The sequence below is a fragment of the Capricornis sumatraensis genome, chromosome 1, assembly GCF_032405125.1.
Source record: "Capricornis sumatraensis isolate serow.1 chromosome 1, serow.2, whole genome shotgun sequence".
Classification (NCBI taxonomy): Eukaryota; Metazoa; Chordata; class Mammalia; order Artiodactyla; family Bovidae; genus Capricornis; species Capricornis sumatraensis.
The window spans coordinates 248,635,004-248,652,566 of record NC_091069.1 but is presented as its reverse complement, the minus strand read 5'-3'; the positions used below and the strand labels follow the sequence as shown (position 1 = coordinate 248,652,566).

Here is a 17,563-nt window from a genome sequence, read left to right as displayed (position 1 = left end):
TTTATTTGGCTGCTGCAAGCTTTAGTTACAGCATGTGGGGTCTTTCGATGCGGTGTGTAGGTGTCAGTATTTGCGGCACGTAGGCTGAGTCGCTTCTAGGCATGTGTGATCTTAGTGCATCCACTCCGTTGCAAGGTGGATTCTTAACCACTGGACCACCAGGGAAGTCCCAGAAAGTTGTTTAAAATACTATGAAAGATGACATACAGCCCCCAAGTCAGGATCACGCTCACCAATAATAAAAAATGAATAAAACTGAGGCAACCATGAGATACCACTTTTCTCACTTGTAAAATTACCATAATGCCTTTCAGAGGAGAAAAGCTATGCTTCATTTTGTCAAAGGTGCCCAGAGACTGAAGGATGAATTTTTACAATCTTTACCTAAAGCAATTTGTCAAGATGTATCAAGGGCATTAAAATACCCCTTCCATTTGAACTAATAAATCCTTTCCAAAAATGTATTCAAGGCAAAAAGTGTAGATAACTCTGCATGTATAAAATATTTATTATACCATTATTTATCACAGGAAAGAAGGAAAAGACTCGAAAAGTGATAATAACTTTATCATGTAGTCACTGGAAATGACAGATTCAAATAATTTCTGATGGCTCAGAGGAGTGCTTGTGATATAACATTAAATTTAGAAATCAGGGTACAACCACTGGAGAAGACATGAGATACGCACAAATACCTTCTTCTTAACAATAAAAAAAACACCAAGGAGGAAGCTTTGCTCCCCTTATCAGAGCTCACTTACCAGCTCTAGGAGAGGAAATCTCAACTCTCAATCTGTTTTGTTTCCTCATAGACATTTAGGTAACAGGTACATAGGTAGCACTTGTGTGTATTATTTAAATCAAAAGCTATTGTTCAAATTATACTACAACTACCATATGTTTTTGTAATCTCTCCCTGTTGATACACATACATCTGGTTAAGTGTGTCAGAGTGAACCTTCTAAGGGCTATAAAACAGTCCGTACATCATCCATCCATGCCACTGACGGGCATTTAAGTTGTTTTCTTCTTTTAAACCTTCATAGCACTGTGATTAAGATCTTTTCACATTCTTTATTTTATTTTTTTTGGCTGCTCTCCGGGGCATGTGGGATCCTAGTTTCCTGACCAGGGATGGAACCTGCAACCGCTGCTTTGGACGCAGAATCTTAACCACTAGACCAACCACCAGGGAATTCCCCTGCATATTCTTTTTAGGCTGTTTGTGTTTCTCCAAGGAAAGTACTAAGACATGAAATGCCAGGCAGCATCTACCCACATTTTCAGTGTTGATATTCACCCCAAATTGCAACCAAGAAAGTGAGAGAGAGACCACCATACCCTCATCCTCACCACCGCTTGAAGCTACCTTTTGTTGTTAACAGCATCCTAATTTGCACCCCTCTGATTACCAGTGAGGTTGGGCCACTCTTGCAGAGTCCAGGGCACCCACAGTCTCCCTGATCCTTGGCGGGTCTGCTGGTGTGTCTGGCTGAGTCACCACCAGCAGAGACCAACCACGACCCTCACAGCAGTACATTTATTTTTAATTTCAATTTGGCCACTGACTTTAAAATAAATTCAAAATGGATTAAAGATCTAAATGTAGGACCAGAAACTGTAAAACTCCTAGAGGAAAACATAGGCGAAACACTCTCGGACGTAAATCACAGCAGGATCCTCTATGACCCACCTCCCAGAGTAATGGAAATAAAAGCAAAAATAAACAAATGGGACCTAATTAAACTTAAAAGCTTTTGTACAATGAAGGAAACTATAAGCAAGGTGAAAAGACAGCCTTTAGAGTGGGAGAAAATAATAGCAAACGGAGCAACTGACAAAGAATTAATCTCAAAAATATACAAGTGACTCCTGCAACTCAATTCCAGAAAAATAAATGACCCAATCAAAAAATGGGCCAAAGAACTAAACAGACAGTTCTCCAAAGAAGACATACAGATGGCTAACAAACACATGAAAAGATGCTCAACATCACTCATTATCAGAGAAATGCAAATCAAAACCACAATGAGGTACCATCTCACGCTGGTCATAATGGCTACTATCAAAAAGTCTATAAACAATAAATGCTGGAGAGGGTGCGGAGAAAAAGGAACCCTCTTACACCATTGATGGGAATGCAAACTAGTACAGTCACTATGGAGGACAGTGTGGAGATTCCTTAAAAAACTGGAAACAGAACTGCCATACAACCCAGCAATCCCACTGCTGGGCATACACACCAAGGAAACCAGAATTGAAAGAGACATGTGTACCCCAGTGTTCATCGCAGCACTGTTTACAATAGCCAGGACATGGAAGCAACCTAGATGTCCATTAGCAGATGAATGGATAAGAAAGCTGTGTATACATAAAGGAATATTACTCAGCTATTGAAAAGAAGGTATTTGAATCAGTTCTAGTGAGGTGGATGAAACTGGAGCCTGTTATACAGATCGAAGTTAGAGAGAAAAACACCAACATGGTATATTAATGAATATATATGGAATTTAGAAAGATGGTAACAATGACCCTATATGTGAGACAGCAAAAGAGACACAGATGTATAGAACAGATTTTTGGACTCTGTGGGAGAAGGTGAGGGTGGGATGATCTGAGTGAATAGCACTGAAACATGTATATTATCATATGTCAAACAGATCGCCAGTCCAGGTTTGATGCATGAGACAGGGTGCTCAGGGCTGGTGCACTGGGATGACCCTGAGGGATGGGATGGGGACGGAGTTGGGAGGGGGGTTCATGATGGGGAACACATGTACACCCATGGCTGATTCATGTCAATGTATGGCAAAAACCACCACAATATTATATAGTAATTAGCCTCCAATTAAAATAAATTAAAAAAAGAAAAAAAATAGGCAATTCAAATAAAATAAAATAAAGTCATCCTAGTCCAGAGGGTCCTGGGTGTTTCCTTTTTTCCCCTACAGGGGTTGCATTTTTTCCTTTGGCCCAGAGTTTTTGGAGGAGGAGGGGGTTTCCGCTGAGGACACGCTGAGCCCCCAGTGTTCCACATCCTGCTCTGGGAACAGCCCCCTAGCCAGTGGGACCTGGGCTTTCTGCTTTTCTGCAGCTATTCCAGGGTGGAGCTCGAGGGGATTTCCCACCGTGGGACAGAATGATGGCATGACGGCGCATGCGGGCGGGCCCGAGTTTTAGAGAACAGGGCGTTCTCTTTGATTCCTGGGGCAGGAGAGCAAGGCTCGTAGCAGTGGGAGGCTGGCAAAGCCGCAGAGCTAGAGGCTGGCAGGGCCGCCTGGAACCCAGAGCTCCCCTGCACCTGGCACCCTTAAAGTGCAACATGCCAAGGCCTGGGGGCTCTCACCACCACCTGCCAGTTCTCACTCCATCAGAAGTGGAGAGAGTGGCGACCTCGATTTCACATCAGCAAAAATGTCTCTTTCTTGTTTATTCAACAACAAACCACATGAATGTTGCTCTTCATTGATAGTCACATTGGGATCCTATCAGAATTTTAAGAAATCTTAAAAAAACGTTGCTCAGAGTTTTCTCTCTTTTGTTTTCTGTTCTAGCTGGGGGCTTTTTATTGCTTTCTCTGGGCACTGTGGGCTGCATGGAGGTGCCTGCCCACCCAGGGGATCCTGGGGACCTCCCAGCTCCCCTGCAGAGGCTCTACAACCTGCAGGCCCCCCACTCACCAGTTTGACGCCTCCTCTGCCGTCTTCCTTCCAGTGGCTGCCAATGCCTTGAGCCTGTGGGAGGCAGAGCGCAAGGAGCTCTCAGAAGGCTAACTTTCATTCTTTGGAAAAGGTCGGGGTTGGGGGGTGTCTCCACAATACACCGGACCTTCAGGAGGGACCCCAGGGAGCTGTATGGTTAGACCTCAGAACGTGATGCAGTGCCCAGACCTCCACCCTCTGTGCAGCATCACTGTGGTTTTGGAAACACAGACTGCTTGCATCTCTCCACTCCCACCCATGATTTCCCTTCCCTGGCCCCCACCCCCAGTCCCTGGCATGGAGACCAAGGGTTCATGCCCTGAGGTTCACCGCTGCCTGAATCCCACCTCGCTGATCCTCCCCCATGCACTCTCAGATCTTCAAGGCAGCCAGGCAGGGCCATGGCCCTGGCTTGTACACGTGCCTCCCTGACCACATGGCCTGGGGGAAATGGCACAGGGTCTTCCAGGCTAGGCTCAGGTGTTCTTCCTCCAGGAAGCCCTCCCTAAAGTGCTCAAGGAGGGTGCGCGAGCAGCTCTCCTGTGCTTCTCCACCACACCCATGGCCACCTTACCCTCATCTCAATGGACTCGTGTCCACCTGCCTGTCCAACCATCTGCGAGCTCCCTGGGCTTAACTGTGTCTTACTCATCCTTGAAACTGGGATGTATGTACAGTGAATTGTGTTTTAACCAAAGGGACCCAACTAGACAGAAAGGAGTTTGATGAAGGCAATTCATCCTCAAATTTAGCCTGGCTATCACCAGGAACCTGAGATGGCCACTGCCCAGGGGGGCTATTTCAGAGGATGCTGGTGAGGCTGAGGCCACCTGGAGAGGTTAGCAGGAGACTTACTGGGGTGCTCCCCCCCAGGGAGACATTTCAAACATGTCTCTCCAACACCAACACATAGCTAATGTTTAAACTGGAAGGAATTGGGCTTAATTTGGTCAAGCCTTGTGGCATATGAGATCTTAGCTCCCCAACCAGGAACTGAACCCACACCCCTTGCATTGAAAGTATGGCACCTTAACCACTGGGCCGTCAGGAAAGTCCTTAAATTGGAAGGAATTTTAAGTATGTGTCTAACGGCAACTTTAGTCACAAAATGAAGAGTGAATTTTACAGGCACCGGGACTGCGGTTCCAGCCCTGCCCCTCCTCTACCTTCCCTTTCTTGCCTCTCTGTCCTCATCTGCACCTGATGGATGGTGCCCAGGATGGCGTCCAGCCTACGGCAGGCAGCCACACATGCCTGATCCTGTTCCTGTCTCACAGACTCCTGGTTTACTGTGAATGCCACGTGACAACAAAGTCCTGATTTGGGTTGGGGAGAAGAGGGGTCCAGCCTCATTCATTCCTTGCAGTTGGGCAGGGGTTTGTTATCTGTTTAAGGTGAGATTGCCCCCTCCCCATCCACAGTCACCTAAGGGGACTTCTGATGTATTTCCCACATGAATATGGGCATGAAAAGGACCAGATCTAAGAAGAACATGGAAGCTGCCACCACTGCCAGGCTCAAAGCTCATCATTCTGGGGGGATCCTTCCCTGGAGGAGGGCATGGCAACCCACTCCAGTACTCTTACCTGGAGAATTCCATGGACAGAGGAGCCTGGCAGGCTATAGTTCATGGTGTTGCAAAAGAGTTGACATCACCTAGCTGACTAACACCTTCACCTTCCGTCTCGGGTGGGGATACTCAGGGTGGAGTCGTCTCTGTGTGGCCCTTCTCCTAAGATCACATCCTCCCTGCTTGGGGGCTTCCTTAACCATTATCATTATCACACAGTCAAGAACCCTTACCCACAAGGGGTTTCTCTGCATTTAGAAGTAACATTCCTGTGTATTTCAACAGGTCCCAGAATCAGAGATCGCCCCTGACTGACCTAGGGGCTTTCAAAAGTCTCAAAAGCCATCTGTGATTATCCAAACTGCCCATAGAGAGGGTCAGCCAGGCGTCTCCAAACCCTGGTTCCAATTTCACAAACCTCAGGATCCCACCATCACCAGACAGCAAAGTCTGCCTTTAAAAGGCAAAGCGCGCGTCGTTTATAAAAGCAGAAAAGGCCTCATTTTGAGATGAATCCTGGGCCTGCAGGGTACACCCCTTGACAGGAAGTCAGGGCTCTGAGCCGCCCGCAGTTCTGTGACCGCAGCAGGGTCAGCTTGGAGTCCGGGGAGCCGGGCCAGGCCGGGCGGTACTCACGCGGTGTGCGCCGGGAAGCCCATGCCCAGGAGGGGGTCCAGGAGGGAGGGGGTGCTGCGGCCCTTGAGTTTGTTGAAGACCTTGGCATAGAGCTGGGTCTCGCCCGCTGCCATCGCTTCCTGCTGCAGACTGAAGCGAGCAGATAAAGCTGAGAGGCTGAGGCTAAGAAGAAAACCTCAAGCCCTTTCTGATCTTTCTGACAAAGCTAATATCCTGTTTGCATGAGATACTGCTTTTCAGAGTTCTCTTTGGAGAGTGTGGGTTCAGGGTCCACCAAGCCCCTTCCATAGTGGGGTTTGGGGTCAGGAGGTCATGGGATCGGCTTGGTTCTGACTTGGGCTGGGAGAAGTCTGCCTGGTATGGGTGGGAAGGGAGGCTGGGGGAGGGGAATCCGGGGTGGGGTTCTTTATTGGGTCCTACTGGCGGCAGAACCCTGAGCCACCTGGATCTTAGTTTCCCTATCTGTAAAAGACATTAAACTACACTGTATCTGTTGTCCCTCATAGTTCTGAAATTTTTGGCTCTTTTAGTTGTTCATTGATTTCTTTTCTTTCCTGTAAAAATATAAAGTTTAACACGCATGCAGAAAAGCTGATGAATCCTACGTGTAGAGCTCATAGTGAACTGACACCCCCTAATCCTCCAGGACCAGCAGTAAAACAGAGGTCCTTGACCTGGGACCTCTTCCCAGGTCCCAATTCCCAGGGACCACTGGCATTGTTGGGAGACATTTTGATTGTCACAACCAGAGGAGGGAGTGTTTGCTAACTGTGCCTAGTGTGGGGAGGCCAGGAACGCTGCAGCAATGAAGGGTCCAGCTCAAGATGTTAGCAGTGCCAGAGTTGAGATCCTCTGTTCTAAACATCAGCAGAACCTTGGAAGCCCCCCGGCCCCAGTGCCGCTCGCCCAGCCTCCTAGTTTCCTCCTCCTTTCCCGTAGCTGTTGCTCTCACTTGCATATTAATTTTGCTCATCTTTGAACCTGGACGTAAACAGAACCGTATGGTATGTTCTCTTCTATGCCTGTTCCTTTTGCCCAAAATCACGAGCATGAAATCTATCCATGTTGAGAGCAACTACATTTCACTGTATTGCTGTATACGTCACTGTATTGTGTTCCAGCAGATAAATGCACCATGCTTGATTTCTCTGGTTCTCAGCTGATGTATATTTGGGTGCCTTTCCATTTTGCTGCTTCAGACATTCTTGGTATATTTCTTTGAGTACCCGACGCACGCATTTCTGTTAGGCACCTGTCTCAGGGTGGGATTGTGCGATCACAGGACTTGTTCATCCTTCATCAGACACTGCCAAGCAATTTCACTCCGCAGTCGTACCAGCTCGCCCCCTCAGCAGCAGTGGATTGAAGTTCCTGCCCACACTTGATGTTATCAGTCTTGCAGCCAATCTGGGGGTGTGTCGTGGTATCTCACTGTGGTTCTGTATTTGCATTTCCCCAAAGGGCGATGACACTGAGCACGTTGAGACGGGTTACTGGCCATTTGGATTTCCCCTTAGGGGAAGGGCCTCTTCGAGCGGTCCGCCATTTTTAAATTGGGTTGTTTGGGCATTCTTATCCATTTGTGGAAACTCTGGAGACGAATCTTTTGTTGGATGACTTTATTTATTATTTTATTTTTAATTAATTAATTTTTAGTGTTTTATCATTTTAAAAGATTTTTTATTGGAGTACAATTGTTTATAATGCTGTGTTTCTGTGGTACAGAAAAGTGAATCATGTATACGTTGACGCATATCCCCTCTTTTTTGGATTTGCTTCCCATTTAGGTCAACACAGAGCACCGAGTAGGATTCCCTGTGCTCATTAGCTATCTATTTTATACATAGCAGTGTAGACATGTACAAAGCATCTACTTCTGCTTCATTGACTATGCTAAAGTCTTTGACTCTGTGGATCACAACAAATTGTGGAAAACCCTCAGAGAGATGGCAATACTGGACCACCTGACCTGCCTTCCGAAAAACCTGTATGCAAGTCAAGAAGCAACAGTTAGAACTGGACATGGAACAATAGACTGGTCCCAAACTGGGAAAGAAGTACGTCAAGGCTGTATATTATCACCCTGCTTATTTAACTTGTATGCAGAGTACATCATGTGAAATGCTGGGCTGGATGAAGCACAAACTGGAATCAAGATTGCCAGGAGAAATATCAATCACCTCAGATATGCAGATGACACCACCCTTATGGCAGAAAGTGAAGAGGAACTAAAAAGCCTCTTGATGAAGGCGAAAGAGGAGAGTGAAAATGCTGGCTTAAAACTCAACATTCAAAAATGAAGATCATGATGTCTGGTCCCATCACTTCATGGAAAATAGATGGAAAAACAATGGAAACAGTGACAGACTTTATTTTCTTGGGCTCCAAATTCACTGCAGATGGTGACTGCTGCCAAGAAATTAAAAGATGCTTGCTCCTTGGAAGAAAAGCTATGACCAACCTAGACAGCATATTAGAAAGCAGAAATATTACTTTGCCAACAAAGACGTGTCTAGTCAAAGCTATGGATTTTCCAGTAGTCATGTGTGGATGTGAGAGTTGGACCATAAAGAAGGCTGAGCGCTAAAGAATTGATGTTTTTGGACTGCGGTTTTAGAGAAGTCTCTTGAGAGTCCCTTGGACTGCAAGGAGATCAAACCAGTCCATCCTAAAGGAAATCAGTCCTGAATATTCACTGGAAGAACTGATGCTGAAGCTGAAGCTCCAATACTTTGGCCACCTGATGTGAAGAACCAACTCATTAGAAAAGACCCTGATGCAGGGAAAGATTGAAGGCAGGAGGAGAAGGGGATGACAGAGGATGAGATGGTTGGATGGTATCACTGACTCAGTGGACATGAATTTGAGCAAACTTCAGGAGATGGTGAAGGACAGGGAAGCCTGACGTGCTGCAGTCCATGGGGTCACAAAGAGTCAGACATGACTGAGCAACTGAACTGAACTGAATAACTTTTTCTGGGCTTCCAGCTCAGTGGGTAAAGACTCCTCCTGCAATGAAGGAGAAGCAGAAGACTTACGTTCGGTCTCTGGGTCGGTAAGATCCCTTGGTTGAGAGCATGGCAACTCACTCTAGTATTCTTGCCTGGAGAATCCCCATGGTCAGAGGCGTCTCAAAGAGTTGGACACGACTGAAGCAACTGAGCACATGCAATAACTTCTTCCAAGCTCTGGTCTGCTTTTGAAAAGTCTCTTAGTAATGTCTTTGGGTGGAACAACATTTGATTAACTTAGCAATCTTTTCTCTCATTGTTAGGATTTTCTACATCCTGTTGAAGAAATCACTGTTAATACAATATGGATGTGGATAGTCTCCTATGTTTTCTTCTTGGCACTTTACCAAGTTTACAATTCACATGAAGCTCTACTATCCATTTGAAGTAATTTTATATATGTGGGGAGGTAGAGGTGAAAGTTCATTTATTTCCCCGGTTTTTATTTATTGAAAGGACTATCCTTTGCCCAGTGAATTGCAGTAGAATGTTTACTGTAAGTCAGTTGATTGAATATGTATCAGCCTGTTTCTGACTCTATTATGTTTTATTATTTGATTGTTCAATTTTGTGTCCACATTACACTATTTTAATTACTGTAGTACTGAGCCCTCTGATTTTGTCTCCTCCTTCAAGGTTGTCTTGCTCCTCGACACCCCTTGATTTTTCATATAAATTGAAAAGTCAAGTTGCTGTAGTGAGCCATTGGAAGGTGCAGAAAGACTCTCATATGTTGCCAAACTGGTTCTCAACAAAGGGGCCAATGTAATTCATAAGGTGTTAGTCACTCAGGGGTGTCCAAAGCTTTGTGACCCCATGGACTGTAGCCTGCCAGGCTCCTCTGTCCATGGGATTCTCCAGGCAAGAATGCTGGAGTGGGTTGCCATTCCCTTCTCCAGGGGATCTTCCTGACCCAAGGATTGAATCCTCTCCCGCATTGGCAGGCCAATTTTTTTACTGTCTAAGCCTCCAGGGAAGCCAATGTAATTCACAGGGGAAAAGATAATGCTTTCAACAAACAGTGCTGTGAACTGCATATCAGTATGGAGAAAGTATGACTCTCAACACTGTCTTCACATCGTGTCCCCAAATTAACTCAAAATGTATGATGGACCTAAATGTAAAAGCTAAAACTGTGGAACTTCTAAAAGAAACAAGAAATCTTTCCTATGTTGGAGATTGCCAAGTTTTCTTAGTACATAAAAAGCATGAATCATACAAGTAGAAAATTGATAAATTTGGCTTCAAAATTGAAAACATTTACTCTTTAAAAGACATCATAAGGAAAATAAAAAGCCATGAACAGACAGGGATGAGATATCATCATATACACACCTGAAGGTGAAGGTGAAGTCGCTCAGGCGTGTCCGACTCTTTGCGACCCCATGGACTGTAGCCTACTAGGCTTCTCCGTCCTTGCGATTCTCCAGGCAAGAATACTGGAGTGGGTTACCATTTCCTTCTCCAGGGGATCTTCCTGACCCAGGGATACACACCTGACAAAGACTTAAATCCAGAATATAATATAATATAATATCATTGTATATGTATCTATAGTAGTGTTAGTCATTCAGTTGTGTCCCACTCTTTGTGTATATATATAATTTTCTCAATAATAAGAAAACAAACCATCCAGTTTAAAAATAGGCAGAAGATCTAAATGAACACTTAACAAAAGAAGATACAGAAACGGCTCCTGAGGACGTGAAAGCTATTCAACATCATTAGTCATCAGGGAAATGTAAATTAAAACCACAATGTGATGCCGGATACACTTACGGTGATGTGCTTAGTCACTCAGTTATGTCTGACTCTTTGCATCCGTATGGACTATAGTCCGCTGGGCTCCTCTGTCCATGGTGGTTTTCCAGGCAAGAACACTGGGGTGGGTTGCCACGCCCTCCTCCCAGGGATCTTCCCAACACAGGGGCTGAACCCAGGTCTCACACATTGCAAGCAGATTCTTTACCATCTGAGCCACCAGGGAAGCCCAAATACACCTCCTAGGAGAGCTAAATTTGAAAAGACAGACAGTGCCAAGTATAGGCAAGGCTGTGGAATAATTGGAACTCTTGTATGGCGTGGGTGGGAATGCAAAATTGTCCAACATTTTGACATTTGAGTTTCTTATAGTTAAACATACATTTGTTATATGACCAAGTCATTCCTAGCAATCTTCCAGGGAGAAATCAAGATGTATGTCCACACTAAAACTTTACATGAACCTTCATGACGGTTTTATTCTCAGGAGACCCAAACCGGAAAAAATTCAAATGTCCATCAACTAGTGAATGGATACACAAATTATGGTATATTCAATCAATGAGATAACATTTATCTGTAATAAGGAACACACTGTAGATTTATGCCATATCATGGATGAATTTAAAAGAACATTATGTTGGCTAAAAAAGCCAGCGACAAAATCACGCTATATGATTTTATTTAAATGAAATCCTAAAAACGATAAAACTAATCTATAGAAACAGAAAGCAGATTAAGTGGTTGACCGAAACTAGTGTATCTAGGGGCTTTGCAGGTAATGGAAATGTTCTGTTTCCTGATTTGGTGGTGACTATACCGGCACATAGGTCTGAACTAAACACTTAGAATGGCTGAACTAACACTTAGGATGGATGCATTCTATAGTGTGTAAGCTAAACCTCAATAAAACTGATTTTAAAAAAGGAAAGACAAGGAATCCAAAGGACAATAAAAAGCAGTATGCCAATTTCCATCAGAAAAAAACAAAAAACAAATCCTGCTGGTATTTTGTTTGAGATTTTGCTGACTCTGTAGATCAATTTCAACAATACTGAGTCTTTCATTCCATAAATATGGTATATCTCTCTATTTAATTTCTCTTAGTAATGCTTTGTAGTTTTCAGGGCTTTGTACTTCTGTCATTAAGTTCATTCCTCCATGTTGTTTGTTTTTGGTACTATTGTTTAAAAATGATTTCTACTTACATTTGTTTGTTGCCTGTGTATAAAAACATGATTGATTTTTATGTACTGACATCACATCACTTATTTTATGTAATGACATGACATCACTTATTAATTCTAATATTTGTAGAATCTCCTGAATTTTCTATGTACACAATTATGTAATCCTCAAATAAGGACAGTTTCCCCCTCACTTTTTAATATTTATAAAATTCATTTATTTAATATTTATGAACTTTATTTCCTTTTCTTGCCATATTGTGGGGCAAAGACCTCCATAAAAGTGGCTTTTTGGTAGGCAGTCATTATCAAATAAAAGAAATTCCTTTTCACTCCTGGTTTACTGAAATGTGTTAAAATGTCATTAATAGATATTAAATTTTATCTTATGATTTTTCTGCATCTGTTGAGGTGATCATATTGTTTTCCTTCTTTATTCGATAATTATACCAATTGACTTTTTAAAAAACTGACAAATTAAAATAATTTTATTAATCCACTTTAAAATAGCAATAATAAACCATTATATGTTAATGTAAATATCCTATTTTGGTGACAGAAAACTATATTTTACAAAACAAAAATTACTGATAAGATTGGCATGTTTTACATTTTTGCAAATCTCTTTAATATCCAACGTAACATTAGAAGACACCTGAATTCTCACTGCTGCTTCTGCATTCAAATCAGCGTCAATATTTGTTGTTTTGGTTGATGTATATGAAGAAAATCTGGCTTCAGAGAGTTTGATACCAACGGACTCTTGAATGTTAAAATGATCTTATTTTAAAAAATAAAATAAAAAAAGATAAAACCTCCTTAGCCATAGTATGTTACCCTTTGTATATATTGGTGTGCGCATGCTCAATTGTGTCCGACTCTTTGTGGCTCCATGGACTAGCCCGCCAGGCCCCTCTTTCCATGGGATTCTTCCAGCAAGAATCCTGGAGTGGCTGGCCATTTCCTCCTCCAGGGAATCTTCCTGACCCAGGGACCAAACCCGTTTCTCTTATGTCTCCTATATGGGTTCTCAGGTTCTCTAACACTAGCACCACCTGGATTGCTAGAATCAATTTGTTAATGCTTTGCTTAAAATTTTTGCATCAGTAATTGTAAATTAGCTTGGCCAGTTGTTTTCTTATAATTTCCTTGCCAGGTTTTGTCAGTAGAGTGATCACCTCATTCTGACTGACCTGTGAATTTCTTGGTCTTAGCATGCAAAGTTCCCGTCCTTGGAAACCCCCCTGGTCCCAGGAAGATGAGGGGTCAGTTGGTCACCCTAAGTGTCGGTGTTATTCTGCTCTCATAAATGAGTTGGTAGGTGCTATCTCTTTTCAAGTTCTTGAGTTTTTGTAAGGTTGATATAGTTTCTTTCTTAAATATTTGAAAAAAATAATCATTGAAGTCATCAGAGCCTAGAATTTTCTTTTGGGTGAAGTGGCTCACATGGTAAACTATCTGTCTGCAATGTAGGAGACCTGAGTTCGATCCCTGGGTGGGGAAGATCTCCTGGAGAGGGGCATGGCAACCTACTCCAGTATTCTTGCCTGGAGAATCTCCATGGACAGAGAAGCTTGGCAGGCTGCTGTCCATGGGGTTGCAAAGAGTCGAACACACTGAGTGACTAGCGCTTTCACTTCCACTTTAAACTGTAGATTTAATTTATTTAGTATAGGACTAGTCTTCTTCTGTTTACTCATATTGTTTTTCAAGGAATTTGACCATCTTATTCGAGCTGCCCAAGTTCCAGGCACTTCCAATTGTTACATAATTTTTGTGTCCAGATTGTTGATCTTAAAAAAATACAAGTCAGTTATTTTACCAGCAAAAATAGGTTCATTTAAGAATAACAAAGAATTGCAATTTGGGACAAGCAAATCAAAGTAAAAATCATGGAGAAGTCCAGTAAATAAAGGAGAGGAAAATTCAGTTCAGTTCAGTCATTCAGTCATGTCTCTTTGCGACCCCATGAATTGCAACATGCCAGGCCTCCCTGTCCATCACCAACTCCCGAAGTTTACCCAAACTCATGTCCATCGAGTCGGTGATGCCATCCAGCCATCTCATCCTCTGTCGTCCCCTTCTCCTCCTGCCCCCAATCCCTCCCAGCATCAGAGTCTTTTCCAATGAGTCAACTCTTCACATGAGGTGGCCAAATTACTGGAGTTTCAGCTTTAGCATCAGTCCTTCCAAAGAACACCCAGGACTGATCTCCTTTAGAATGGACTGGTTGGATCTCCTTGCAGTCCAAGGGACTCTCAAGAGTCTTCTCCAACACCACAGTTCAAAAAGCATCAATTCTTCGGCACTCAGCTTTCTTCACAGTCCAACTCTCACATCCATACATGACCACAGGAAAAACCATAGCCTTGACTAGAAGGACCTTTGTTGGCAAAGTAATGTCTTTGCTTTTGAATATGCTATCTAGGTTGGTCATAACTTTCCTTCCAAGGAGTAAGCGTCTTTTAATTTCATGGCTGCAATCACCATCTGCAGTGACATTACTTTATAGCTAAAAAAGAGGAGGTTGGGAGGGCTTATTTTGAACTAAGTCTTTTGGAGAAAAGTGAGAGTGCATGGTGATGATGGTTTCTCATTGGCTGAGTTACCGGGTTGGTCAATTCCTTGAAGAAGATGCAGTGTGCCTCTTTTCCTGCTGGGGCCTCATTACTGGTAATTCTTTCCTCTTGATGATTCTTCTGTTGGGGTCTCTGATATTGACAGTTCGTCCTGTAGTTGGCATTTCTACCTATATGTCTGCGAGAGCGCCCCCTTCTGGCCTCCCAATTCCATCTTAATGAAGTGAAGTGAAATGAAGTCGCTCAGTCGTGTCCGACTCTTTGTGACCCCATGGACTGTAGCCTACCAGCCTTCTCTGTCCATGGGATTTTCCAGGCAAGAGTACTGGAGTGGGTTGCCATTGCCTTGGTTTCCCTCTATTAATTTTCACATTTTGCAATACTGATTCTATTATTCTTAGATAGTTGATTATTATTGATGCACTGTAAATTATATCTTTTTGAAATTTCATGTTCTGATTCTGTTGCTCAGAAATCAAAATACTATTGGTTTCACATTATTTTATATTTAAATTATATTCACCAGTCTTGCTTCACTAATTTGTTAATTCTAATAGTTTATCTTTAGAATTTTAAAGATATTCTATGTGCAAAATAATTTTTTCTATCAATCAATAATAGCTTTATTTCTTTTTATTAACCAGTACATATTTCCTTTTAAAAATTCTCCATCCCTTGCTTACTTCTTTCCTTTTCTCTTTCTTTCCTTCCATTATTCCTTTCTTTTTTCTTCTCTTCTTTCATCTTTTTTCTTTTTTCCTTATTATTTCTTCCTCCTCCTTCCCACCCTCTCCTTCTGGTTTTATTGCCCTGGCTCAGACATCAAATATTGAATACATATGATATATATCTATGTAGTGAATCTCCTTATATTGTTCTCCACCTCAGGGGAAAAGGCTTTCGTATTTCACCTTTAAGTGTGAAATGTAAGAATTATATTTTAAAGTATTATCTTCTTCCCTTGAGGACATCAAAAGATGAAATCACTTCAAAATCAAATGAACTGCAAATCTTACATTTGAACATCTGAAAAGAGACAAAGCTTGCTACGCAAAGGGAAAAAGGCAGCTTTGGACTCTAAAATACAGCTTCTACTCAAACATAATTTTCTCTTCTAAAGGTGAACCATTTTTAGAGCAATGATGATTATAACACTAAAAAATATATTTACCTTTTTTATTAAAAAAAAAAAACTTACTTCCGTATACCAGGAAATGCCGTATCGAGGTTAACTCACTTTTCTTAGAATGAAAAGCTATCTTCAAAGGCCAACAGTGAGAAGACTGATGCTTCCTGACTGACGGTCTCTACTGTGATTGATCCCTCCCTTCACTCACCAAAGGAATCAAGGTGAAAACCGACCACACCTGTAACTCCAGCTGTCTGCAGGTGGTCCCCACAGCTTCACAGAGCCTGGGGGGTGCCCTCGGGGGAGGATGGCCCTTCTCACACCTCCAAACCAAGACCTCTGAAGACATTGGCTTGGTGAATACCAGACGCCAGCCCTGCGTATGCTGATTTCTATTTTCCTAACATTTATCTTGAGCGTGATGGAATTGAATTGTAAATTACCTTTCTGAAAGCTGACTTCATGGTGGTAGAAGTTCAGATGACTTCATGGTGGTAGAAGTTCAGCTACCTCCATGGGCTCTTTTCCTAATACCCCCTTGGTGAATTATCTCAATCTTTGACCTCATCTGACACACGTGCCAACATGTGAACACATGTTAACATGACCTTGGGATTGCTTTTGTTTCCTGCATGTCTATTCAATATTGTTCATCCACCTTCGTTTATAATCAGCTCGTATACATGGAGCCCCATCATATACTCATCATTGTGTTGGACACCCAAAAGTACATTCGGGACTCTGTCCTCCAAGGATTGAATTGCACTTGGGAGCAGTGCCCGCAACATCTGGGTAAAAGCAAAGAAAGGATCAAGTTCTAAGTTTCCTATCATTGTCTTTAAGAGCAAATATTCCTTCAAGGAGGCTTCCCTGGTGGCTAAGATGGTGAAGAATCTGCCTGCAATGCAGGAGACCCGGGTTTGGTCCCAGGGTCGGGAAGATCCCCTGGTGAAGGGAATGCAACTCACTCCAGTATTCTTGCCTGGAGAATTCCATGGACAGAAGAGCCTAGAGGGCTACAGTCCATGGGGTGGCACAGAGTCAGACATGATTGACTAACACTTTCACTTTCCATTTCATCCCTTCAGGGACTGGAGATGATAGTTAAGGAAGAATGAAAGTGAGCCACATCTATGATCCTGCACTTTAAAGCCTGAGAACTGCAACTTTTGAGCCCCCATGCCACAACTCCTGAAGCCCAAGCTGCTGCAACACGAACCCCACACACCACAATGAAGAACAGTCTCCCCTCGCCACAGCTAAAGGAAAGACCTGCGTGGCAACGAAGACCCAGTACAGCCACAAATATATGCATAAACAAATAAAAATGATATCAATCCAGCCCTGATCTCCACCTGCACCATCAGCGCCTGGTCATGGCTGCAGGGGCCCAGGTTTTCAGTAGCCTTCTCCTGCCTCTGCACACCCAGCCCTGACCCTACACACATGGGTAGATCCCCACCTGACTCTGCTCAGCTCCTCCAGCCTGTCCCTCACACAGATGCCAAACCAGAGTCCTTCCAGGGGCCCAGGTCCTTACCTGCCTATTAGCCTCTCCAGGCACAGAGGATTTACTGAGTTTCTCCAGCGCTACTAGCTCACTCCCTCCACTGGGCCTTTGGCATTGATGTTCCCCTGCTTAGAGATCCCCTCTTTGCTGGGATCTGAGACCGTTACTGCAGTGCTTGCTCCTGGACAAACATCTCCTCAAGCAACAAAATACAAAGAAAGTATAAGGGACTAAAACCAACCGCAAGCATGCACAATGGGGACAAATTCTGGACAATATACAAAAAATACAAGACCAAAACAAAACCACCCAACTGCCACTTCTGAAGAGCTGGGAGCCAAAGCAAGGTACTGCCCGTGCCCCCTGCCTTCATCATGACCCAAGGAGTGGGCAAACCACCTAAGCCACCCCTCTGGCCTGACCACTGGACCCACTCCCACCTTCAACCTGTGTAAGGAACCAGCTCAAGCCTCGAGGAG

At 43.4% G+C, this 17,563-nt stretch overlaps 1 protein-coding gene across 2 annotated transcripts in view; it reads right to left on the bottom strand.

Annotated features, from left to right (window-relative positions):
- The window catches only part of UBASH3A (ubiquitin associated and SH3 domain containing A), a 40,090-nt gene extending 34,070 nt beyond the window's left edge, over positions 1–6,020 (bottom strand). For both annotated transcript variants that reach the window (XM_068983660.1, XM_068983669.1), the window contains exons 1-2: positions 5,908–6,020; positions 3,681–3,734 (exon numbers count right to left, since the gene is read on the bottom strand). In XM_068983660.1, coding sequence (XP_068839761.1) covers positions 3,681–3,734; positions 5,908–6,020 — 167 coding nt within the window. The remainder of the gene's footprint in view (positions 1–3,680; positions 3,735–5,907) is intronic.
- Between the last annotated feature and the right edge of the window lie 11,543 nt (positions 6,021–17,563).